At 39.3% G+C, this 25786-nt stretch overlaps 1 protein-coding gene across 2 annotated transcripts; it reads right to left on the bottom strand.

The window, feature by feature from the left end:
* Positions 1–4727: 4727 nt before the first annotated feature.
* gyg2 (glycogenin 2) lies at positions 4728–22143 on the bottom strand. 2 transcript variants are annotated; one of them, XM_088913321.1, is made up of 12 exons: positions 21497–22143; positions 17966–18107; positions 16876–17050; positions 15618–15780; positions 13186–13312; positions 12630–12852; positions 12241–12363; positions 10850–10891; positions 10292–10387; positions 9818–9928; positions 8953–9009; positions 4728–6213 (listed from the first exon to the last, which is right to left on the bottom strand). In XM_088913321.1, the coding sequence occupies exons 1-12, from the start codon at positions 21501–21503 to the stop codon at positions 6031–6033; spliced, it is 1449 nt and encodes a 482-aa protein (XP_088769447.1). In that variant the 5' UTR covers positions 21504–22143; the 3' UTR covers positions 4728–6030. The 2 variants fall into 2 exon arrangements, with proteins under 2 accessions (XP_088769447.1, XP_088769446.1); XM_088913320.1 differs by having other exon boundaries at positions 10850–10894; positions 21497–22047.
* Between the last annotated feature and the right edge of the window lie 3643 nt (positions 22144–25786).

Here is a 25786-nt window from a genome sequence, read left to right as displayed (position 1 = left end):
ATACATGAACTACCGTATATTCACGAATATCAACGCAAATTAAATGGTTTTAGAGGAAGCTGTGATGTACTGTATGTCCGGTTGACCAAAACAAGCTCCTCCCAACTTTCTCCAGACAAAAATCTACCTCGTCTGATGAATATTTCTTTAAGTTAAGTTAATAAGATATAGAAAGTTAATAAAATATTAACAGTCACGTCGCTCCTATACTTTAGATTTCTGTGCATGTGAAGAATCCACTGCACTGGACTGATTAACTGAAAACCAGCTCAACAGCCAAAACAAGAAACATTAAATACGTGAAACACTAACTGAGGTTCAACGGTAAGAGAAAGGGAATACAATAATGGGAGCATTGCCAATCAATCTGTCCCACTTGGTATAGTTTACAAATAAAGGTGTTAAGAAAACAGAGGTTGCACAAATGTTACCAAGCAGGATAATCGGAACTTAAAATAAATAATCATAACCCCCCAATTGTGAAGATACACCAAGAACATACTGGAGCAGCTGGTATAGTTAGAGGCACACTAAGAACACACAACATACAAGTGTATGTCATACTATTAAATGTTAAGGTGTGTTTGTACTCAGTTCCTGCTAACAAATAAGTCCTCATGGCTGCGTCTGTGAATAATGGGGAATTTGTTATTCCTTGTGGCTCCACAAAGGCTGCAAGAACTGTGAACCACTCTCTCAAGGAGAGATAAGGGTTGCACAGACAGCCATAAAACCATTAGGCCATGAACAAAGTAGACCTGGTGATTCTCAAGTCAAGAGAAGAGATTCACCATCACCAGAGACAAGGCCATAAACGTGGGGCCACTACTTAGCAAAGAATACAAGGAAGGACTTTGGTAAGCTACCGTCTCAAGAAACTGAAATGTTTTGCCATTCTACTGATATTAAATTAAGAAATCACATGGTTATATCAAAAAGAGACATAAGCAACTGCATTAAACCTCAAGAAACAAGGGATGTCCGAGGAAATGCCCATAGATACCACGTTTGGTCTTAAATTTAAGAGCAATTTATAATAAAACGGATGAAACAGAATTCTGATTGCAACGAGCATTATTGAAAGGATTTAGAAAACAGATTATTCTGATCCATCCACATCGATTGAGGGTCCCAGTTAAGAACACCGAGTCACCCCTCTAGTGGTGAAATGGGATACAACCCCCCTCCTATTGCTGGTTTAGCAAATCAGCATTTTGACCTGAAAAAATAGCATCCTTGATAAAAGATTGTATGAAGTACTGGCTTTATTGCCACATGACTTACTTCATTCCCTTACAAAAGTGTAAATTAAAAATATTAAATGAAAATACAATATAAGACATCATAATTATTTCAGGACGAAGTGGGCTATACTTGTTTGGTATCTAAAGAATGGGCAAAACATGAACAGTTCTGAATTCTAATTATCAAACTTGTACAATATGTATCACTTAAAAGAAGTTATGAGTTTTCTTAAATACTGGACATTTTATCCAATCTCTCCTAATTGAAGCAATAAAAATTCCTGAAGGAGAGAGATGCAAATCACTGATTTGAATTGGCCAACCAGAACCCTGGCAGACAAGACAAGGAATGTCTTTGTCTGAGGCTAATAAATAGGGCAAGCCAAGAACCACACCTCGGAAGATAGAGCTGGGGAAATTAGGCCCAAGAAAGTTAGGCCAAGAAAGAAGGAACGGATGTGAGGCCCGGAAGGAGCAGAAGTTAGGACTGGAAAGTTAGTCCCGTGAACACCAGAAGGAGAGGAAGTTAGGTCCGGGAAGTGAAGTCCGGGAAGTTAGGCTCAAGAGGACAGGACGTTAAGACCCAAGGAAGCCAGCATACAAAGGAAGAGAAGTAGCAAAAACTGGACCTCAACTGGACCAGGGAAGCAAAGTCTCTCCAGCCAGCAGCCCATCTACTTGGCTCCACAGCAACGCTGGATCAGCTCCTGAGCTGGTTCACAGCACCACTCGCCTAACAAATCTCCACGGATCAGGTGATGCCTACATCCCTGCTATTCAGAACTTAAAAAATAGGAACATACCAAGCTCTCTCATTTGCACACCTCAAGGTGAATAGGTTGCATTCAACTTGTGCTTGAGTTCAATGCTTGATAGCATAATATATGAGAGTTTATTGTAACTTTATGCCTTTTGCCTTGAAATAGGATTCAAGTTAATTAACACTGTTCTATATCTTAGCAACTTGCACTTTTCTAATTCTTTATTTTCATCCATCTGTCCATGAGCCTTTGTTTGTATTAATGTTATTTCTAACAAACTCGCCTATTTCAATAAACCGAAGCAGTCCTGATTTGAATTCACGCAGGTCAACCTCACCGCTATCTTGAATTGGGGTTGTTAAGCATTGTGTTAATCATCACATTAAAGCCAGGTTTTCAGAGAACTTGGTCGTATAAGGGTTGGTATGGTGATTATCACTAGATTACAAGACCTGTTTTATACCTGCTCTTGGCATTTCGGAATCGGAGGACACGTGGTTTGAGTCTTGTGGACGAAAGAGCTTACAACAGAGTCTAAGGTTTAGGGTATTCTCCCAGAATATGTACATTGACTGGAAGTTCAGGTAACTCTCCAAAACCATATGATCCATACAAGTTACCTTTTTTACCACCAAGGCAACTCAGACACCTATGTTCTAACCAAACAAACACCCAGATTGCTAACCAGGTACTAAGAAAGCCAATATAACACCTATCAGGCCAACAAGAGATAAAGCTGCATCCTAAATAAAACAGAATATAACTCGGAGCTAAACCACTCTTCCTATAAATCCAGCCAGATGCTCTAAAGCGAATGAGACCCTATCTCCGTTTTCTGAAAAATGCATTCAATAACTAGGAGAGAACATTTTTAACCTAAGGACTTTTTATAAAGGAAACCAGAGTTTCTTAACACAACAGAGCAGCAAGCTCTCTTAAAGAAGGTTCACATCTATAGCTAGAATCTAGTCTTTGAGGCTGATTCAAGCAAGATCCTCCCACCTGGCACACGTTTTGTGTCTTTTATCCTGGGTTTCTGCCCTGGGGACCTGCCCTGCCATATAAAAAAATCACAATTTTGGTTATCTGCTCTTCATAACAGAATTCTGTTGAAGTGCAATATGGCCCAATCAAAAGATTTCAGATATCAAAAGATTTCAGAGGACCTCGGAAGAGGTGTTGAAGCTCATAAGACTGGAAAGGATTACAAAAGGATTTCTAAAGACTCAAGCCTCCATCATTCCGCAGTCAGGCAGATAGTTTACAAATGGAAGAAATTCAGCACTGTTGCTACTCTCCCTAGGAGTGGGCATCCTACAAAGATCATTGCAAGGGCATACCGTACAATCCTCAAACAGGTGACAAAGAACCCTTGGGAGACAGCTAAGGATCTGCAGGCATCTCTTGCACTTGATAATGTCTGTGTTCATGAGGCTACCATAAGAAACGCCGAACAAGAATGGCGTTCATGGGAGGTTACCAATGCTCTCCAAAAAAACATTGCTGCCCATCTCAAATTTGCTAAAGACCACCTGGATGTTCCACAGCACTACGGGAACAATGTTCTGTGGACAGATGAGACAAAAGTTGAACTTTTTGGTAAATGTACACAGCGTTGTTAGGAGAAAACAAAACAACACATACCAACGCCAAAACCTCATCCCACCTGTGAAGCATGGTGGAGGGAGTATAATGGTGTGGGCCTGGACGGCTTGCAATCATTGAGGGGCCAATGAATCAACAGTAACAAAAGCCAGCAGGTCCATGGGCCTCCAGGACAAGGATTGGGTACCCCTGCTGTAGAGTTAATTGTTCACTAAACGGGGAAATAAATTTTGTTTGTGATTAACAGAAGCACAGTCTCATGCCTTTCGGAGTGATCAAGATTCAGGGCTAAAACAAACAGCAGTAAATGCTCGTAATGTGCAAAAGACGGAACTCGGACTAAACAGCCACCAGCCCTACAACTTCAGTGATATCTGAGAGTGAACCTCTATCTCTCACCTCGCCTACTGTAGATTCCACAAGATGAGAGGGAAGACAGTTGACAACAGCGGCAAAAGCAGCCTTCCTAGAGTCCAGCTGTCCTGAGGCTTCCTCAGAGGAAGACTACGAGCAGCCCGTGTCATAACCAGACCAGAGTCCTCATGACACCCTGGATACACCTGGAAAAGGGATGATCTACAAACACTGCAGGGCAGCAGCTTGAAAATCTGTACTGTCACCTTGGTCTCTCCCTGCCACAGAGCACTGATGTCAAGCCTCCCCAAGTAATCACATTTACCTGTAGTGCTGATGCCATCTGTTGCACCTTATTCGGCAGTCTGTAAAAGCGGCAACTGAGTTTCCTAGCCACACAGTGCAAATACTGAATAACCTTGCTGTGACGGTATAATAGTGCATCATACAATGAACAATATTGGATGCATTGGAATTATCAATTTTTATTACAAGAAATGACCATCCTTACTTTCAAATATATTTCTATATCTGGGTTGCTAACAAGAGGGCATCTTACATAAAACTCAAAAATAGCTAGTGATTTTGGAAGCCTGCAGAGATGCAGCAAGGTGGTCAAGTCAAGTTGAGACCATTCGACATCTGAAGAGAAATTTTTGTTCTGTAAAATATGAGACTAGCATTAAGCAAAGTGCACACAGTGAAGGTAATCCACAGGTTTGTTTAAACTTACAAATTTCAATTGAATAAGCAAACAAGGTGATGTTTAATGCTGTCATAGTTTATTATGAAAAACAGTGTGCAAATTCATCCATCTTTGATCTTCTACAGCAAGATCCAAAAAACAACCTTTTGAAGTGTGTATTTTGATCTATAAGATGACTTACTTTCTAGAATGCACAATTGATCATTAACAGGATTTGGCTTACTATAATGAACACATCTCATTTATTTGAAACTCCCTTATTTCAATGGGAAAACTATGGCATTGGGAAAATGTTCATTCTAATATGCATAGAATAACATTCTGTATCAAACAGACTGATGTTTGCTATACAGGAATATATAAATGATTTATACAACATTCTCCATGTAAAGCACAGACTTCTACTGCAAACTCCCTACTCCATAGGCACATTAATGTAAGGCAAGGATAGCCTTCAGTAGTGATGCATTAACTTTTCTGCTCAGCCATTTCAAAGTCTGAAGTACACTATTTAAAGGGGGAAAACAAATGAAATTGCCTCCCCTTCTGATTTTATTTCCCCCCTAAATGAAACCAATATTACTCATTTAGAATACAAATCGGTATAAACATTTTGTCCAATTTGTTTAAAGAGAAAAGGGCTTGGGCAAGGTTTGAAATTTTCTTTATGTAGCACTGATTTTGTTTGTGCGATTAGGATCCGAGAACGCAACACGAGCATTGCACGTTATAAACAACGTGGAAATTATTGGCATTTTGAAGGATTCCTCAGTTGAAAAGTGACAAAGATGTACATAAATTGGTCAGTGGGGAAAAAAGTTAAGGCAGCAGTGGCACTACTATGCAAGTATAACACTGGCAAATAAAGGTAGGTACAACCGGTGTAACCACATTCCTTCAGGGAACAGGAAGACATTTCACACTACACTTTAGAGAACAAGTTTTGTCTAATTATCCAAACTATATTTTCCACTGTCATTCAGCAATTATGAAAACCTCCGTCAGAGGATTAACAAATACACGACAGAACACTTATGGGAAAATAAGTCTCGGACATCCGACAATATGTGCACATTGCACACACCACTCTTGTGCAGCAGTGCTCCAAGAATAAGCATGTACACTATATGAGCTGTGCTCTTTCAAGTGTACAGCTCCAACATCTTCCACAAGGTTTCCAGTTTACTATGCAGTCTGCCATTACTTTCATAACTTTATAATGCACCTTTTCCTTAATTAAATGTACTTCGTTTTTTTGCTTCACTATTATGACCTAATGCATATTAGTCATTTCCCTTCCCACAAATGTTTATTAGGGAAATGGGAAGTACTTTGTTGCAGAGGTTCATTATTCAAACTGTTATTCGAGAAACCTATCCAGTTTCTTCTGGATGTTCTCAAAAGCATCTTCTCCCATGTAGTCCATGCGCCCTTCTTCCCACATCCTTCGGTGATCCGAGTCCGAGAGCTCGCGTTTGGTGTCAACAGGGAGCTCAGGTTTGACATCAATGGACAGCTCTGACACAGTACCCATCAGATCCACCTGGGAAAGGAGGACAAAGATCAGAGAACTTGCAGCTTTGAAAAGGATGACTCCCAGGGAGAATCCAAATGAACAATAAGGATCCGAGACAGACAACAAAGAATGGCTCAAGATGTGAAAGATATGAAAAACCTGTAGTGCTATTTCTGCAAAGCGGCTCCTGATTTTTTTTCTTAATTACAATATGGATCACACTAGTCCTTCAGATCAGGTAAAAATTACAATGAATTAGAATAATTTAGAAGGAACTGTCACTGCATCCTGCTTAGCCACCCAATAGGAAATAACTATCCATTTAAACAAGAAATTCATGTAGGTGTATAGTGTTCAAAAGTCAAAAACATAACAGTACACATGAACAAATCTAAAGCTTAAGTGTAACATGAATAAGGACAGCACATCATTTTCAATTTATAATGAAAACACAAGACACTAGTCAAAAGACAGCACATACGCATGTCAAAAAAAAAAAGCACACCTGTTTCCGATTCAATTCAGCTAATTTTCATGATCATCAACTGGTACAATATATTGATTCAATAAGATTTCTGTTCCCTGTAGATGGCAGCATTACACCAGTTTAGAAGTAGCCTGCAACACTACACTGACAGTACTATTGTTCCTTTTAAATGTAGCTGAAATGTTATTAAACTTTTTCTAGAAAGATAAAAAATGTATGGCTAACATTAAATACCTATCCTATATAAATAAACATTCATTTTAATATTAACTTGGTTACTGTACATTTTTAAAAAGGAATTCATCATAGGTAAGCATATTTGCATTTCTGCAATTCAAAATCTCAGATTAATTCTCAGCTTTGTTAATTATGGTTTCATTTCGTACATTCCTTTAACAGCTACTCTAAAAACTCCTTATTATGGGAGCTGATGAATATGGGCTACAACTGCAATTACAGGAACAGTACCCATATGCAAGTCATTAAGCAAACCACAATGATGTACGAGACCCAGAGCAGTCATCTTCTACAGAAAGGAAAAAGGATTCCAGTTCATGCAAGTTATAAAGCATTCAAAATGTGAGCATTATCTTTTTCTTTGTAAAGAAAATGATTAGCTTAATATTTTATTTTCCACCACAAATAACCGAAAATTGATTAATACTTTTACATTCAGGCTTCCATGCTGAAAAAAAAAGAGAAATTATCTTCAAAGTACAAGTGACAGTAGTATTAATGCAAATGTTTAACATTTTCCAGGTGAACTATGTCTAGAACTTTGTCCCACAACTTATTTTCCCAAGTCCTTCCCTTTAAATGGTTAATAGCAGTTACTAAATTATCATAGGATCCCAATGTGGTAAAAAGTAGTCATTGTCCTTTGATTTTATTGCAGTTCAAGATCAACCATAATGAATTTAGACACTGTTCTTTCAATTTCTGCACACTACACGCATCTCCATTCTGTTTGTGAAGAATATTTGTTTCAATTTCATTTAACTGGTGGCAAAAAATAAATCTACAGCCACACAAATAATCCACTCCAGCCAGAGCTGTGAAATGGTTAAAGGGGTTCTGGGATTAGTAATCAGGATTACTGGCAAACTGCTCTGGAGACTGAGGAGACAAAAACCTAAGCATCTGCTGTTAACTCTAAAGAAGCTCTCCTTGTTTCATAATCATAGGTTAAAGTTTTAGCTGGGGAACCAAAACCACTTCTGGCAAAATTAAAAATGGACGTTCCTTGGTTAAAAAAAAAGATTGAAGAGTCCTCCATACACCCCTTTCCTAAAAGCATAGCATTTTCAACAAATGAATGCCAACTAGACTGAGCAGAAATGCTCATCAAAAAACCCACAAAAAATGTTCTCTTGGTTCAAATTTGTGTCAAACAAAGATGCCCAAGGCAACCAAAACCTATTAGAAATTTGTGCCCCTTCAAGACAAAGTAACAAAATAAAATTAAATTAAATTCTCACTGGCAAGGGCAATCTGTAATGGCTTTGGCATTTACCCAAGACCGTAATTTACAACCCACAAAGCTGAAGAAAAAAAAAAAAGACATTGCCAACTTCTAAACCCACCAATTCCTCTCAATAACGCTGAGCTAATGGCTAACTATTCTCAATACGATGAATCACTATGAGACAGCCCAAATTCAAACTAGAGATGCCTGGAGTTAGTTGGACATTTAAGATGGAAACTTCTTGTATATCGTCTGAACTTTGCTGAATTTTTCACCAATATTGGAAGACGTAGAACAAAAATGTTTAAAACTCAATTGAAATGAGAATTAAAAATTTCACAGATACCCAAAGGTCAAGGGCAAAGTTCATTCATATACAGTACACTTCTGACAACTTATTCTCGATGGGCAAAAAGAAATACCAGCACACTCCTTTTAGATATGCATATGCAAGGGGATGGAACAGGTGAGGTGAGGGTAATTCATCTGTTCTGTCAGAAAACAGTCCCAATAACATCTCTTGAGCACTGTTTTGGCTAATTCAGATGTAATTTGTTGCACGCACACCCAAATAGAAGAGAAGAACATACTGTGCAGTACCTGGCAGCCAAGGCTGTTTAAAAACAACTAAGGCAGTAATACAACAATGAGACTTAAAAGGGAAAAATCCTGCTCATTGAACTAGTGAATAACGGGATGAAATGCAGTGAAATGTACTGAAGAGGAGTTAATCTACTATTTAGCAAAGAAATGTCAAACAGGGGAAAGCAATACAGTATAAGCATCTACTAGATCTAAAAAAAAATTTATTTGCCTGATCATTCAGAAGATGAAGGTCAGGGGCATCATGGCTGCTCGAATTACAGAAGTGCTGAAAAAACAAAGCATGGAAGAGGTTAGCGCAGCACCTGTTACAAGACTAAAACATAACTATCCCAAGTTTAATAAGTTAAAGAGCCTATCCACCCCCACAAAGAAAACTTTCTGTTCAGCTGGTGCAATACCATGTTGTACACATCACTAAAAGGGTCTGGAGGCGGTGACATTTTTAATATTCTATTACAATATAAGCGGACAAACCAAACAAACAGCAGCACAGGAACTTTTCTACAGTTGCTGGTTTTAGAGGGTTTATTCAAAGGAACATTGGAGGACATGAACAGATTTCATTTCAGTTTCACATGCATTACAAATGATGTGTTAAACCATCAAACAGTAAGAAATCCGAACAGAAGTGTTCACAAAAGCTTATTCCTGCCATAAATCCTATACAGAAAAGAAGGTTTAAAATATGGTAAAAATACATCATGAGATGCTGTATAAGCAATTGGATTACATATTGTTTTAAGCAGCTTATGAGAACAGTAAATTATTCTAATTTCCCCTCTAATTTAATGAAGAATGTTCCTTTAAGAGGAATGGTACATTGTGAACAGCGGAGTCATGTCAGATAAAAACATAAGCTTACGCACAAGAACAGGCCCTTATTTGCAGCTACAGTGTATATGATCCAAGACTCACCAGCTGCTTCTTTAAAAGCAAGCAAAGCATGAGCTTTACCCAAGTGGCTGGTGTCTGGTTTAATCTAATCTAAACTCAGAATGGCTGACGTATACAGTACCTTTAGCGAGCCTCTGCACAGTTACAAGCTCAGTGCTATTTAGATGGTCATGACCTACCAGATCCTCAGCAGGCGTTTCAGAAGGACTGTGCTGAGGCACAGGTGCCTGGATCTCGAGCTCTACAACAGTGACTTCTTCTCTTGGAAGGTCCTCGGGGGTTTCCCACTGCTAAATCACAATCACTCTTTCAACCACAAGCACGGTCAAGGATAACCATGCAAACCACACTGAGACTTTTAAACCTGCTTTTCAGTGTACCCTGTTGTATAGCAGTATGTGAAAATACAAAGGACAGCAAATTCCCCAAGGAGAAATATTTTATAGAATATACACAAGCTTTAAAATTGGGTCTCAGAAAATCTACTTTTTAGAAAGTTTAAGCTATTAACAAATACTGCAAAATCCTAACAGATAAAGGCACATGAATGACGGAGCAAATGAAACAAGATGGGCACATTGAGGTTACTTTTAAGGACTACCTCCTATTCTTTAATTGCAAAGCCCTGTTCGTGTTAAAATGCACAAGCTTACCTGTTCCACTTCAGGTGCACTGGGCTGTGGAAGAGAAGCAAGCTCAGGCTGTGGAAGACTGCCAGTGCAACTCCCAGAATCCTCTATGTGCACCTGCTGTTGAATCAAACCAAGACATCTTTAATTCTCTGGAGGACATGCATAAAGCTCAATAAAGTTAATGTGCGCACCCATGGAAATACAACTGGACGTTTCTTAATCTTTTTTTTCTAATTCAAAAAAATTAGTTTCTTACCTACCAACAGAAGCTGTAGTTTCATGGCAAAAGGTAGAAGGATGCAATAGGCTATTCTAAATGCAGTTTTCACTCAAAACAATTTACCTTAACAGTTGAACCATTCATAGTTCACTATTTAAAAAATATAATCCATCCTCAACAGATCTGATTTTGGTGTGAAATTTCATCACAGGTGTCTCAGATACTTTTGGGAAATGTGCCACACATTGAGTATATGAAGGTGTCATTTTTCTCCATCTTCTATTCTACGTCAATCCAATGATATGTGAGCCCTATTTAGTAGTTTGATATCATTGTCTCCCCCACAAACACTGAAATACCTTTGCTTCTGATGCTGCAGATCTACAGGCATCTAACAGGACCTGCTTGGAAGACATTTTTATATTCATACACATTTAACTAGACAAGCAATTAAAATGGCAAATGCAAACAGAGACATGGTCAGGGTCCTGTTTATAAAAAAAAACATCTGTTTTCAGTACATTCCACAATAACTGGTTCAATAAAACGTAACAATTCTTAAAATACTGAAAATTTCAGGCTCCCAAGCACAATCTAGAAAACAGATTTATACCTCAAATTGAGTACAAATCCCTCAAATTAGGGAAAACCTACAGTATCTTGCCGTCACATAATCCGCTTTTTGACAATGTGTTCATGTTTGAAAGCATAACTCACCAGTTCGAACAACGGAGCATCACAGCACACAGTAAAAAAAAAACTGCAGGTGAACTGCCCCCCACACAAATACACTATTTAGAATAAAAACAGGAAGTGAGAAGATTAAGGGATCAGGAAATAGTTGCCAAAAGCTCGTTAAAAGCTACAAAAGATATTTGTAGAAGTACATTCTTCAGTGTATGATAAGTTATTGGGATGCACTTCTGCAGAAGTGCATTGCATTGTTATATTTCTTATTTAAATAAGTGATTGTAATCTAATCTTCTCAGAAGCAAAATCCTTTGCATTTATTTGTGGTTTCATGCAGCTAGACCAGCCAGAGCTGCTATAAGTCAAACAGCCTTTTATCACAAGCACTTTCTGAAGGAGCCACTGTGACAGCAGCACTTTATTGCGCCAGTACATAAATCTGACTATTCAATATCGCAGAGCTTCGCAGATAAAAATAGGTACTGGAGAACAACAGGCTCATGCAATCTTGAGCTTCTCAGAACCAAGGTCCTCACTATATCTCAGTGGGTTTCTTTTATGTTTGCGAGCTTAAGAAAAAAAAATGAACATTAGGCTAAATTTCGATTTATGATAAGATTCAGCCATCGGCCAATAATTTTTCCAATGGCATTTGCATGCAAAACGAATCATGCTGACCTGACAAGTGCACGACACTAAGTGGATTACACTGGGGTGGGGGATGTCGAGAATTAGCCCTGCAGGCTGGGATGACCATATAACAGCTGCACTGCTCCTTCAACCCACACTCGGACGTCCTTGGTAAATCTCAAACCGTCTTGCGACTAACTAGATTCAGTTCATTCTTCCTTGGCAATCAAAGCATTGTTAATCATTGGTGAATATTTCATAAAGATTAAAATGTTTCTTTTGTAGTACCCCCTTAAAAAACAATTGTTTTACAATGCTGTGCAAAACTAAAACAATCCAGTTATAGATGTGAATGCACCAAGAGAGCAGCAGCCATTAACCCATTAAACTCTGGAAATAATCCCTCCCGATATGCACAGAACATACTCACCCACTCATCTGATGAGGTTTGAGTTGGAACTGAATTTTCTAGTTCTGGTGGGTAATATTCTGTGTGTGAAGGTACAGCTGGTTCCTCCTCCCTCACACTGATTTCAACACTTCCTACTTGGTACTACACAAACAAAAATGAGAAATGAGAGACGCGCACTAAAAACAACACACGTGCAGAAAACAGCTGTGCTGACAAGACCAAAAACAGAACAGCATTCAATACTTACATACAGCAGGAAATGTAATGAGTACTTGAAATAAATTAGGTAACCACATGCAGTAACTATCCGAAAAGCCACAAGTGCTTGAAATAGCTTCCCCTAGGTATCCTATCTCAAAACAAGTAACTTGCTAGAACTCTTTAAAAATGGATGTGGCGTATCCCACCTTACAGTGCTGTTGCTCGGACTCCCGCCTTTCACTGTGCTGCATCACTAAAGGGACGACTCCCGAGCTGTAGACTTCCCACCACAGGTTCACGAAGTGCTCCGAGTGACTCCCCGCTGGGAAACCTGGCTCCTGATACGCACTCCTGGTCTGTGGGTTGTACTTGTAGTGCCATGGCTTGACGGAACCAAGGAAATGGACTATTCTGGCTTTATGACCGTACCTAAACGAAGCACACCCGTAAAAGGGCAACATGGATCAGGTGACAGCCACCTGGATAAAACGGGCACCGAGGCCGGGCAACAATATACAACCAGAGTCATTTGTATTTTCAATGCCTTACAATGTTGCACACATGATGAAGTTGAAAGTGATGCCATCTTTTTCCAAACCAGGCTATGCCAAGGTCAGTAAAGCTTCTGTACTGGATTTAAATACACAAACACTGCATTTGCCATTTAAAATAATTTCTAACTAGTGGCACATGTCACAAACATTCCAATGTTTTTTCCCCCCCTGCAAACCCAGCACAACTACAGATGGGAAGGATACTTACTGCCTGAATGCTGGCCGATATGAATACACAGCACTTGAGCTGAGGTTATAGACAAAGGGCAAATGCTTATGGATGTCCTTTACTGCCCAATCACCGAAGAAGGAATTCAGGATTCCCTGGTCGCCTCCTTGAGAAGATAATTGAAACAGAACAAAAATGGTTATATTAGAAGTGCATCTGTAGCATATTCTTTACAAAAGGTAGATCTGCAGAAGATCAGGTCACTACTGTAATTTGAATGGGACACTTGCATTTGCAATGCTTCTTAAATGGAGACTAATCATATTCAACCTAGCCTCTCAACATTGAGGAAAAAAAAGGTTCTTGGCCTTTATATTCAATTCACTGTAGTTCACCCCAGAACTGAATGCACAAGCTTGCAAGACAGAGCAGTGAAGATTAAATTTAGCCCGCACATTGTCAGAGCTGTGTGGTGTAATCAAAGCTGTGTGAAGACATTTCATTTGCTTGTAAAAAAGCCCTTTTCATTATACTTAACTTACAATACTGCATTGTTTCAAGATATGCCACTTCATGCTGAGCTTGAAGCTTTATTAGATCTTGGAGCTAAAAGCATCACCAATTACAACTTCAAATAATGCTTTATCTGAATCTTTTAAATCCTTGCCATTTTTTAATCATTTCTTGATATAAGGTTATTCATATTATATTCAAATTTCTACTTCCTTAGAATAATCGATTCTAAGTACTCTCTGCAGACAGCCCTTTCCAAAAGCCCAATGGCTCAGCTGCTCAATACGGTGCTAGGAAGCACTCAAAGAGCAGTGCTCAGCAGGAAAATCCCTCAAAAATAATCCTGTGGGGTTGAACCTGGAGCATTGGCACAATGCATCAGAGTATTTAAAATATTCACCTGTAGAGCAATGCAGTTTGAGATCAAATATAAACCAAAAGGTGATTGTGTTGTATTTTACAACACTGAAAAATACACTTACCAAATAAAGGCCTGTTTTTAAACATTAGTTTACATAGTGTCTTGTACAGTATGATGCTTTTCAATGTGTGAATGAATGGGTAATTTGGTGTTCAAATCAAAATCAGGGGTTGCATTTTCATCCTGGTAGGGGGTATATTTTTTTTAAAAAGCACCTGTACAATTGTTCTGACAGGAACCCAAGATATTACTCACAGAAAATGTAAGCATAAACACGTACTATAGAACTGAATTTTTATCAAAGCAAAAGAAAACAAGATTTTCCACAACTGATCACATTATCATCCATACGCCATTATTTATTCAATACATGTATTACTATACATTTTCTAAAATGTTATTTTTTACATCTCAAAGCCAGTTAGAGCCATAAACTGGTTTAAAAACTTTGTCCCTAATCCCAGTTCACATCAAAAACCGGTCCATTGGACTTGGACTAGAACAAGAAAAATATTCTGCTAAAAAAAAAAGATGTATAAAAGACAACCAGTGGCACGGATTTAATACATTGCATACCCATAAAATAAACATTTGTACATTTGCAATAAAATCCAAAATGATATAAATAAGGAAAATATATAAATTCCTCATCTGAGATGATAAATCCTCACATGCACTGCAGGATTCCTAATAATTGAATTGCTGTTACAACCTGCAGTGGAATATCTCCACGGTTTTTGATTAGTTTTTGTCATCATTTATTTCAGAAAATAGTGTTGTGGCATTTATACAGTTTGTTACACTTGCCTTCTGTGCAGCCAGTGTGTAAGGTGTCCCTATATTGCCTTTAAGTTACATCTCTTAACAGTGAGCAAGTCCTTGGCCAAACTAGGTTAACAGATAAATCTGAAAGGTAGAGGGAATAAGATTCATGATCCACAAATATGCAAGTGTGATTATGAAAATGCATCCTCCCGTTGATGGTGAAGGTCTTTCTTCCACACTTGGGCTAGAGGAATGAGCCAGAGATATGGACTGTGTACACAAGGCTGTGTTTGACCTCTGTGGACTCACTATAGCATTTGTGCACTGAACACTGGTCAGAGAAATATGTTTCCTTGTAACTATTAAGTGTACCTGAAATCGAGTACTAAACTACCTGGATGTCCATCCATCAATTCTCTAACTGCTTACTCCTGGTGTGGGTCATGGTGGTAACAGCCTATTCTATTACTGTAAAGGCTAAAGAAATCCATTGATCTATGTGGGTTACAGCTGCCAGAGCACTTGGGGTTTGCAAACTTAAAGGAAATTGTCTGGCTCTCCCCTGAGAGACTGCCACCGTCCCACAAACCCTTTCAGATACTGTAAATATTATTCCACATGGCGCAGACTGTGTATGGTTGCAGTGAGTCAGAGTAGTAGAAAATGCATTTTTACAAGTTGAGGATTGCATATCACAGAAAAGCAGAACAGTTTATAAGTTTCCACATTCCCAGCCACAGGTTCCCCGGGTGTCGAGTCCCTTGTGACTTACCATCAAAGCTGCCGTTTTCCATTGCAAACAGGAGAAGCTGGTTATAGGTTTCCAGAGAGGGCCTGAACACAAACACCCCCGAATTAAAGCAGTCGGGCCAGCCAGGATCGGGGGCCGCTGACAGCTCCTCTCGGTCGAACAGCTCATCCACGTTGCATAACACCTACGGCACAACGGAGGATGGACGTGAAAAGCTCAGTCTAATTTTTAGACTGAGAAAACCTGGAAACAGGGAAGTGGTAACGGGCTTCTTCAACACAGATGTAGCGCCACAACACAGGGAAGCAAAACGGTGAATCCTGCTCTTCAGTTCATTTTTAATTTCACAAAAATGAAACTTTCACTGGGTTTAAATCTAAGTGAAAAATGATTGTTTGGCTACATCATAGCTATTCAGTGTGGTTTTGTGGAAAGCTGTATTTACCCGAGTTGCTGCAGAACCCTAACTTCAGGGGTCTCCCTTGTCTGTTTAACCATGACAAACTCTTTCCAAATACTGTGTGCAGGCAATGTGCTTCCTGTAAGTACAGAGAGGGCTGACCTTTCACCCTGTTTGTCCAGCCACGAACTGCAAACAGAGACCTTCCCACATGAAAAGAAACATTGTTTGGTTACATTGAGCAAGGAGTGTCCTTTGTTGGCACTGAAGTCAATATAAAGGGGGGTCTCAACTGCCACCACCAAATGATAAAACCAAACAAAGTCTTCCACTACTCAACCTATTGTAGTTCTGTGTTTTGTCAATAGGAAATTATAATGGGGGTAATTCTTAAATAGAATTGCTAGAAGTTTATGCAGTTAGACTGTCTAGGCAACACTTGCAGCATTAATATGGATTGAAAAACCTGCACACCCAGGTGCAGTGGTTAGTAATGCTGCCTCACAGAACTGGAGCCCTGGCACCAATTCCCAGGGTTCTATCTGCATGGAGTCTGTACATTGGGCCCTCGTCCGTATGGATTTCCTCCTACAATCCAAAGGCCTACTGGCAGCTTAACTGGTTTCTGGGAAAACTGGTCCTGTTGCAAGTGCGTGTTTGTGCATGCCCTGTGGTGGACTGGAGGCCAGTCCAGAATGTATCCTGCCCTACGCCCGTTTCCTGCCAGGCTAGGCTCCAGTTCTCCCGCCATCCTGAACTGGATAAAGCAGTGAGGAAAAACCTGCACTGCATCCATCATGGGAAGAATAATGAACTTGCACGCCCACAACGCCTTTCCACAGAGGAACACGGCATGGAAAAGGCCATGTCTGCACTTACTAGCGTGTCGGCATCCAGAAAGACGCACTTGGTGTACTGAGTGAGGGTCCAGCACTGCAGCTTGGTGAAGGTGATGCCCAGCTCTGGGCGTCTCAGCATCGCCAGGTGTGCCAGGTCCCCGCTGTCCAAACCGCTTACCTCCACCACCTCGTCAAACACTCGGGCAAGGGCAGCCCTGGGGCAGGAGAGGAGGCCATGCAGTCTGTTCTTCTACACATTTTCTAATGGGAACGCGTTTGGTCCCCAGACACTGAGCTATGTCACATGACTGGTTGCGTTTTGTTTCCTTTTGTTGATGTTTTTTGCAATGCACACTTACAGCATCCCCTACCTCGGGTTCCCTGGTTGCCTATTTAAGGCTCTGCATTATTGTGATGTTAGAACATTTAAAAGTTTACAAGCAAAACACTAATAGCTAATCAATCCCAGACATTTCCTGCAAGCTTCTTTCCTGCTAATATAACTTTTGATGTCACAAAGAGTAGAGAGAAAAAACTGAAACAAGACAGTGGGAATGGGATCTAGCAGGCAGGTGGAGGATTTCATATGCGATACCAATTTACTAAGGCATGCAGAACCTTAGTAAGTAGGGAGAAGTCAGAGAAGGGAACTAACAAAACTAGGCAAGCAGGGAGGAGATGTGGAGGTAAGGTGTTGCAGAGAGAATGTGATGCCAGATGTTATCGATTTTGGAACTAAAGAACTAAGAATGTGTTGACGAGTCGGGATGAGGCAGGTAATGCGGTGGGGCAGCTTGGCTTAGGCAATCTGTTGATGGTGGAGTAAAGGTGTCTAGGATGGTTACAATTGCTCTCAATGATGAGGGAGAAGTAGCTGGATCTAGCAGACTCTTGCATCCTTGTATTCGATCCATCCATTCAATTGATAGGTAAATAACTGCTTAGCACATCCACAATAATACGTCTCAAACATAATATTATTCAATACAGCCTGCGAATGTCTGTAAAAGCATTAGCCCTCATTGTGGAGAGCTGTTTTAAGGCAGCTCTGTCTTGGCTTTGTCACTGGCCAAAATTAAACCGTTTAACCGTATAACCAATATTAAAATGAACACTCATTCTCCTCTTACCGTGCGCTGCTGGAGACCTGTGGTGTGATCAGGACTGCAGTCATTCTGGAGGTCCCGTGCTGCCGGAGAGACTGTCCAAGGACCAGCGCCCCCTGGCAGTAAACATCACTGGTAGCCAGGGTCACAAATGCCTCATCTGTTACTAAAGGCAAGAAGAGTTTAAAAGTATTTTTAGCCTTCAAGACCAGGAGTCTCCAACCTTTTTCCAGTTATTCCTAAAGGTTAAAAAAAAAAATCAGAAGAACTCCAGTCCTGGTCCTAGAGGGCCTCAGGACCGTTAGTCTCAGATGTCACCTTAAATCTGCTATTCAATATTTAGGAACACTTGTTTAAGCAAATGAGTCAGTGAAGGGAATATTGGTTCCCAGAGGAGTAAAGGATATTCTGATTTATTCCCCAAAAGATAAGCATAGCTTAATTTAACACACCACCTGTTTAATTGATCAGAATTAAAATGTTCCAGGCCTCTAGAAATCAATGGCTAAAACACCAGATCCAAAACCTGTAGGTCTCCCCAGAAGCAGGGTTAGAGACCCTCATAACTCATTTGAATAACCACCAAAAGGTTATAACCTGCATTTAGCATTCAGCAGCTTCAGGAGAGGGACTTGTAAATGATATCTACATCTGGACGTGCATCATTTTTGCAGGTATCAAGGAACATTTTGTAAATTAGAAAAAAAAATTGCACCACACATCATGCTGAGCAAAAGGACTGCAAGTTTAATAATCACAATTGCAGTGTTAAAGGTAGGATCATTAAATAAAAGAGCACCATGAAACAGTTATTAGTATTGATTCTGTGAGAGTTCCAGCACTTACTGTAGTTGTGCTCGCTCCCCGATATAATGGCACATGATTGGAATGTTTCAGTAAACAGATATTTCCACGCTTCCTCCCCCTTGCAGCTAAACAGCAATTTTTCAGGAGCCTGTGGTGTGCTTAATAAGAAAAATAAACCACTGCTATTTGTTGTTTCTGCAGAGGTGTTCTTTAGACCAAATATTCCCCATGAAACCTGTTTCACACTGTTCTCAATGTGGGTAGCCTGCAATTTAAATTGCTTTCTGACCTTGTCATTGATTGCTCTAGTGAAATGCTAGCATCGTGTTCTACTCTGTTCAATCCACAATGAGGTGATGCAGTTAGTGTTGCTACCCTAACATTTTTTTACACTGCTTACCAAAAAAAAAAGTAATTAAAATGCAAATAAGTGAAAACGCATGAACACCAAGGCCTGTGAATGGCAAGGCCATTATGGACAGCCACTCTACAATAAGTGAGGGCTTCAGTTCTGTAAACAAGTATTAAAGTGACAATAAAACCTCCAGAAATTCATTAGTAGAGCAACTGAAAAGGTTTAAAAATCCATCTGATTTTGAGAGTTACCTACATGGACACATTTTACAAATACAGTTCTTTCGATACCGGTTTGAATGGCCTCCTTTGATGAAGGATGGTTAAGAACTGGCCTATCCCACTTCTGATCCGATGCAGGTATATTGATACTTTTAACGAAAATAAACACTTCTATATTTCAAAAAAGCACACAAAAGCACAATAAGTTTTGTTTTACAGATGCTGTCCAAACTATTTCTGGGGTGTTAAAACAGTTTTAGACTATTAAATCATTAGCCGAGCCAAATGCAAAAGCAGGTTTCTCCTTAATGAGCTCACTAAGAACAGAATGGCCTTCTCAAAAGCCGAAACTGTAAATGAAACATCTGACGGTGTTATCCACTTAAGCATCAAGACATTCAGTTTTTTATCCCCCAAATGTTGGGTATTTAAAAAAAAAATCAACATGGTTCTGCTCAAATGAATTTGCAAGTCAATGCTTCATTTATTTTTTTTTGCTCAAGACTACAGAGAAAAGCACTGTATCCTTTCTGCATCAAATTTAAAAACATTGTTCCTCAGACATTTGCAGATGGCTGGAAAATACATGTACTGTATAATCATCTTATCTTTCTAACCATCAGGGTGTGCATTAGAATAAGAAATTTCACAATGGCAGTCATTGGGCTTAGGTTCTGAGCAGTCCAATTAAACGTGGCCATAGTGTTGTGAAGACATTCCTGAAGCAATGTACTGTATCAGCCCTGGAAAGCTCTTTTCCAGAGATGCTACTGGTTATTGCCTGGCATTTACAGTGCAAATCTTAGGTCTTCATTTAGAATTTCCTTACTTTCCAGGAGCAGAGCAATGGAGCTAGAATCTGCATCTCGGATTTAGAAGCTTTAATCCGATATATGTATTGTTCTAAGATCATTAGGCTGTAGGTTTCCTTAAAGCCTATACATTTTCAGGTTTAACTGAAAGAGAATATAAGGAAAATCTGTGCAGTCTCTTTTCTTTGCACATCAAATGCACAAAAATGCATTGTTATAACTGGTGTATTGATTCTTTTCTAACAATTTTACACTTGTAGTTACAAAGACTAACCGTAACTGACACAATGACTAGGCAAGCTTAAGAGTGATTGTCTCAGGGTTTACTTAAATACAACACTAACTCTAATAGGTTCTTAGATGCATTTACTACCAAGCTACAGCTGAGACCGCAATAGACAAAAAGACTGCACGTTTACGAGTTTTAGCGTTTCTTAGAGCTTCAGAAGGAAACGCTCTTGATTTTTCGCCAAATGATCCATGTGAACTCTTCTTTATAAAAGGGATTAAGACACCATTTTCATAAATTTCTAACAAAACGCATTAATCTGACTTTGCTTTCTATAAGCCATCCACGCAAGGCTATGTATTGATGCAAGATAGTTCTACCCTTAGAAACCGTATATAATTAACCGATAAATGCAGCATTCCGCACAACTGCATTGTAAACGTTAAATAGCAAATTGTTAATTGCACTGTACATAATACAGACACGATTTAACAGATGGACAAACGATGCTGGGAACACCTGCCCCTTCAGAAATGGGTTACTTACCTGTGAATGCTTTTGTCTGGCAGTATTAGTTTTGATTCGTTGCAGAGGTGCAAGCAAAGATATATTTATACTTTGGATCATTTCTGGATTTCTGAATCAGGAATTGTATTCAGCCCAGAAAAGACCCCGTGTGCCCCAGAGTACCACTGCAGGTGCGGATTTCTGTAATCTTCGAGCTCAGAAACAACGCACGTGGTTAAAAAGTTGTTTAACCAAGCGGTTAAAGAGGGACATGATGAAAGTGATGTATCCAAAATAAAGAAGTTTTTCTTTTTAAAAAAATGTACGTTGTAGCGCATTATTACAACTATCACCACTAGCATTCTCTTCACCTGTGAAGCACATGCGCAAAACCTGTCTCCCATTCCTTGCTTGTTAAAATTTATAGCTGTTATAACACCATCCTTTGATATATAGGGGTGGATACGATATATAGCAGAAAATATATCCTTTAAAGAAACCTTTAACCACACAAATGCAATATGAAACCTAGTATAGTAATGCACAACGAAGCGTGCAGATAGTCGCCTAGGAACAGTACTGTCTCTGGGCATCAAAAATAAAATGAAAACTTAGAACACCTACCTGGCATAGTAACAATTGCGTAGGCTCAGATTTCCCCAGTTGCAACACAAACTAAAATGTACTGAACTAACGGTGCAGAAGGCGGTTCTGCGAGGCCCGAAATGTCCAACAATCAGAAAAACAGGACGTTGGATTATGAGGTTTGCCGCAATACTTTCGGCTTTCTACCAACCGGCGACTACAACAACGAAAATGTATGGCGATGAACAGCTAGAGGGTGATTTAGTGGTTTCTGAATTAAGTTTCAGAGCGCACTTAATAATACACCGGCGGTGCTTGGATTCTGCAGTGTAAAACGTACAGGGATAAATACTAAATTAGTAATCGCGCCGTAAAGCACCGGATAATCCCTTTGAAACTAGGAAACATGATTATTTTGTTTTTACATACGGTATCCCAGCAGCTCTCATTTTCTATTACGCTAGAATAGCGTAGTTTGCTGTCCTTGCGGTCTGCATTATAACCTTTGACGTTAGACGGGCTGGCAGGTAAACACCGACATAGTTCTTCATCCACCTCTCTTATAGGCTGTTGCACAAACTCGGGTCCACCCAGCACTAACTGGCCACTGCATTTGTCTCCTTGTTAATCCCATGTGTGATCACTCAACCGTCTGTCCCGCACATAAGCACGATGTGCGCCGCACTCATTCTAGTCACACAACGACCGCTGCCACTGTCTCTTTTAAAATTCACTGTATTATTAAATTCCGCACCGAATTTAAGAATGTTTTTATACATCTCTAAAGAACTATTTTTTAACTTGCAATTTAATGTTGATTCTATTGAAGTGGCGTTCCTTCTATAAACATATTAGTTTTTATATATTCCATAGCTAAGTAAAATGGCACCTGTATTCAACAATACAAGTAGTAGTTAATTCCTAACATTGATGCAGCGTTTCCCAAAGCGCTTATAGGAAGGGGCTTTCTTCTTCTGTTAAAGGGTAGTACCCACTTTGGTAACACATAACAGTCACTGTGCGTCACTAGCCCCGCTTCACACGCTGGCTGTCTAAATAGTAAGAAACTACTTCACTGAGTAAATGAAGAAGTGAATTCATAAATGTCAGACTGTACAAGAGACTAATTTAGCCAGGGCACCAGGGTTAACATCTGTTGTTCTAAACAGAGCCACGGGGTGTAAAATAACTAAGTATGTATGACCTTTGTTTATCGTGTCATCTGAAGAACGCCACCACAGCAGTGCAGTGTCCTGCTGTATTGTGCACTGAGGCATTGGTTCGGGAGTTCAAGAGCAGTAAGAATATCACCTCCTACTGGTCCCCCATCACTACTTATAGCAGGCTACTGGGTTAACAATCAAATAACTATCATTCAGTATACACCAGGGCACTGTAATCCCAATCCTGGTACTGTCCTGGCGGATCTATAGGTTTTCATTTCTGATTACCTCTTAACAAGATAAGACAGTTACTGGATTCACCAGGCCGGTTGGTAACAACTTCTCACAGCTCTTCAGGTATTGCTGCATTATTGAAAGAGACCCTGAAAAACCTGCAGACTTACCGGTCCCTCTGCCCATGGTTTTGTTAGAGTACTTTAAAAAAGAAGGAAACCTCATTTATAATATTGTGGTCACCATGTTACAAACAGATACTGTTGATCTGGAATCAGTCAAGAAATGAGCATCCAGAAAAATTCCAAAGCGTAAAGGAATGTACTACTCAAACAGGCTAGAACAAACTTTTTCTGTGTTTTTAGTACTAAACAGAGAAGAAAAGAGGCGTGGGAGTGTGGAACAAGCTATCCAGCCATGTTGTTGAAGCCAATACCCTGGATTCTTTCCTGGAGAAAGTAGCTCTTACCTACTAAATGTGCAAGATGGACCAAACTTGTTTGTAACTTATGTTCTTAATTCACGGGGGAATTCACGTCCTCTTGTTTAATGTTTTTCCAATATTGAAAATGATTGAAAAAGCCTGGGTATTGGCTTCAACATCAGATCTGAGAACAGTAGCTTGTTCACACTCCCTCAAAGAATAGCTGTCTTTTCTGTTCTGGTGCTTTCAGGACATCAAGTACTCGGTACATGGAAATTTCCTGAAGATTTCTGAATTGGAGTTGCCATCACTTATCTCCTGCTTGCGTGACATCAAACTCTTGTTGACATCAATTTCCCTAAAGCTAAAAAGTAACAATACAGATATTTCACTGGTGGGCAGCAAATCTCAGCTGGTAAAACTCAAGGGCTTCACAGTAATGGTTGATGGGTTTCCCATTCATATGTCAGCCATAGTCAGGAATCTGGTAGTCATCTTTCTTTCATTCTAGAAATTTTGCCTGCATTAGGCAATTTTTATCTTTGTCCGATGCTGAGTGCCTGATCCATGCATTTATAACATCAAGGCTTGATTTCTCAAACTCTTTACTCTATGGCCTCCCTAACTCTTCTCAACAAGTTGCAATATGTCCAAAACTTTGCAGCTCGACTGCTTACTCACACCAGACCCTGGCAGCATATCACTCCTACACTTAAGTCTCTACATTTGTTACCTATAAAGTCACGTATTCAATGTAAGATCTTGTTACTGACTTTCAAGGCTCTAAAAACAATGTGTATCCATCATAGATCTCTGACCTCCTCCATGTTTACACTCCCTCTTGACTGGACCTCTGCTCACTGTATCCAGGACTAAATCACAAACGCTTGGTGACCGTATTTTTTCTGTCATTGCTCCAGTGTTACGGAATGACCTCCCTCTGACTGTGCAAGAGACAATTTCTTGGACTCTCTTTGAACCCAAACTCTCAACTTTTACCTAGGTCTAAATGTGTAAAAACCTGTATGCTCTTGTTTCATTTTTTCTTTTACTTTTGATTGTACTTTTTATGTCTTTTTCTTTATTCATGATGTGCAGTGTCCTTTGGTTTGAAAAGGTGCTTTATAAATAAAAGTGTATTATTATTATTATTATGCAAAGGAACAAGTAATAGGTTTATTCCATGCTGAAAAAAAGAAGAAAGAGAACACAACGTTTCGGCCGTGGAGCCTTCTTCAGCATTGGTATTTTGTCCAGTGTGGCAGTTCTTGTAAATTTTAAGAGCTAACCCTCTTAATATATAAATGTCAGTCGCTAAATGTAGTTAAAAGAGTGTGTCTGTTTTAGGAAAACTGTTTGTAAGAAACTATTCTGTTGAAAGTTCCTGGTGCAACAGTTCAAATTTAACATTGTACTTCTGTTTCTACTTCTTTTAAAACTTTTCAGGGATGTGCCTTGTGCCAGGTATGCTCCTAAACACCTGCCATATCACAAAAAAGAAAATCCCATTTGAGAATCTGGTGCTGCTGGCTAGGGGCATGTCTGAACACTACAAGCATGCAACATTGCCAACCTGCTGGCGTGTAGCTTGGTTAAAGGAAAACACAACTAACTACTAGACTAAACTACAAGGCTTTAAGTGATTAAAGGATTAGTGTACAACAGAAATCTATCATAAATAACAGCTGTTTTGAATCTAGGGACTCGGTTAAACATTAAATTTAATTTTGCCTGAAACTTGAGTTTGCCTCTTGAGGATCCAGCACCTGTTAGATGCTGTATGCATAAGAAGATAAAAACACAAAGTAACTAAAACAGAATCGATAAATACGAAACACCTGGGAGGCAAGTTGTATATTAGAACTGTAATTTAAATAAACTAACTTTTCTGTTTTATGAAAATAAATTCTAGCCCAAAAACTTCGATTCCCCTGTTGCAAACCTGGTTTAAAAAAGGTTTTAAAATGTGCCTCCACTAAATTATTTTAAAGTATTTCATCAGCCAGTCACTGCCCTCTGTTGTTTATTACCTAGAATCATTTAAAAAGGCTCCATCTTGCCCTTAAAATTTAATTTATAATACCAGTTCAATTCATTTCCCTTCACCTAACTAAAACTGACAAAATAATTACTCCAGGTTGTTTCAGCTCAGAATAGGATAGTTTTTCATACTGGAAATGTGAGATTTATTCTTATGATTTACATTTTTGCTATGTTTCTTTTAACTTCCAGGTTGATCAGTAACTAGTAAAAACTGAAAAATATTGTCCTCATTAGATATCTCATTAGATAGACTCCATTATCAAGTTATAAGAAAAAATAACCCAGACTTCCAATGATATTCTTTTCTAGTTTTAAAGGTAGGAGTCAGGTTCCAAATGATTTTTGCATTAATTTTGAATTAAGCCTAAATCATAACAAATAGTTCAGTGTATCTGTATTTTTAATTGAATAACACATCTTTCAGATCACTGCTGAAGTTCTGAAAGTTCACACATTGGTTTCAGA

This window comes from Atractosteus spatula, chromosome 4 (assembly GCF_055471065.1).
Source record: "Atractosteus spatula isolate fAtrSpa1 chromosome 4, fAtrSpa1.hap1, whole genome shotgun sequence".
In the NCBI taxonomy this organism is placed as follows: Eukaryota; Metazoa; Chordata; class Actinopteri; order Semionotiformes; family Lepisosteidae; genus Atractosteus; species Atractosteus spatula.
Note: the sequence above shows the minus strand (reverse complement) of the source record. Positions and strands in the feature narration are given on the sequence as shown.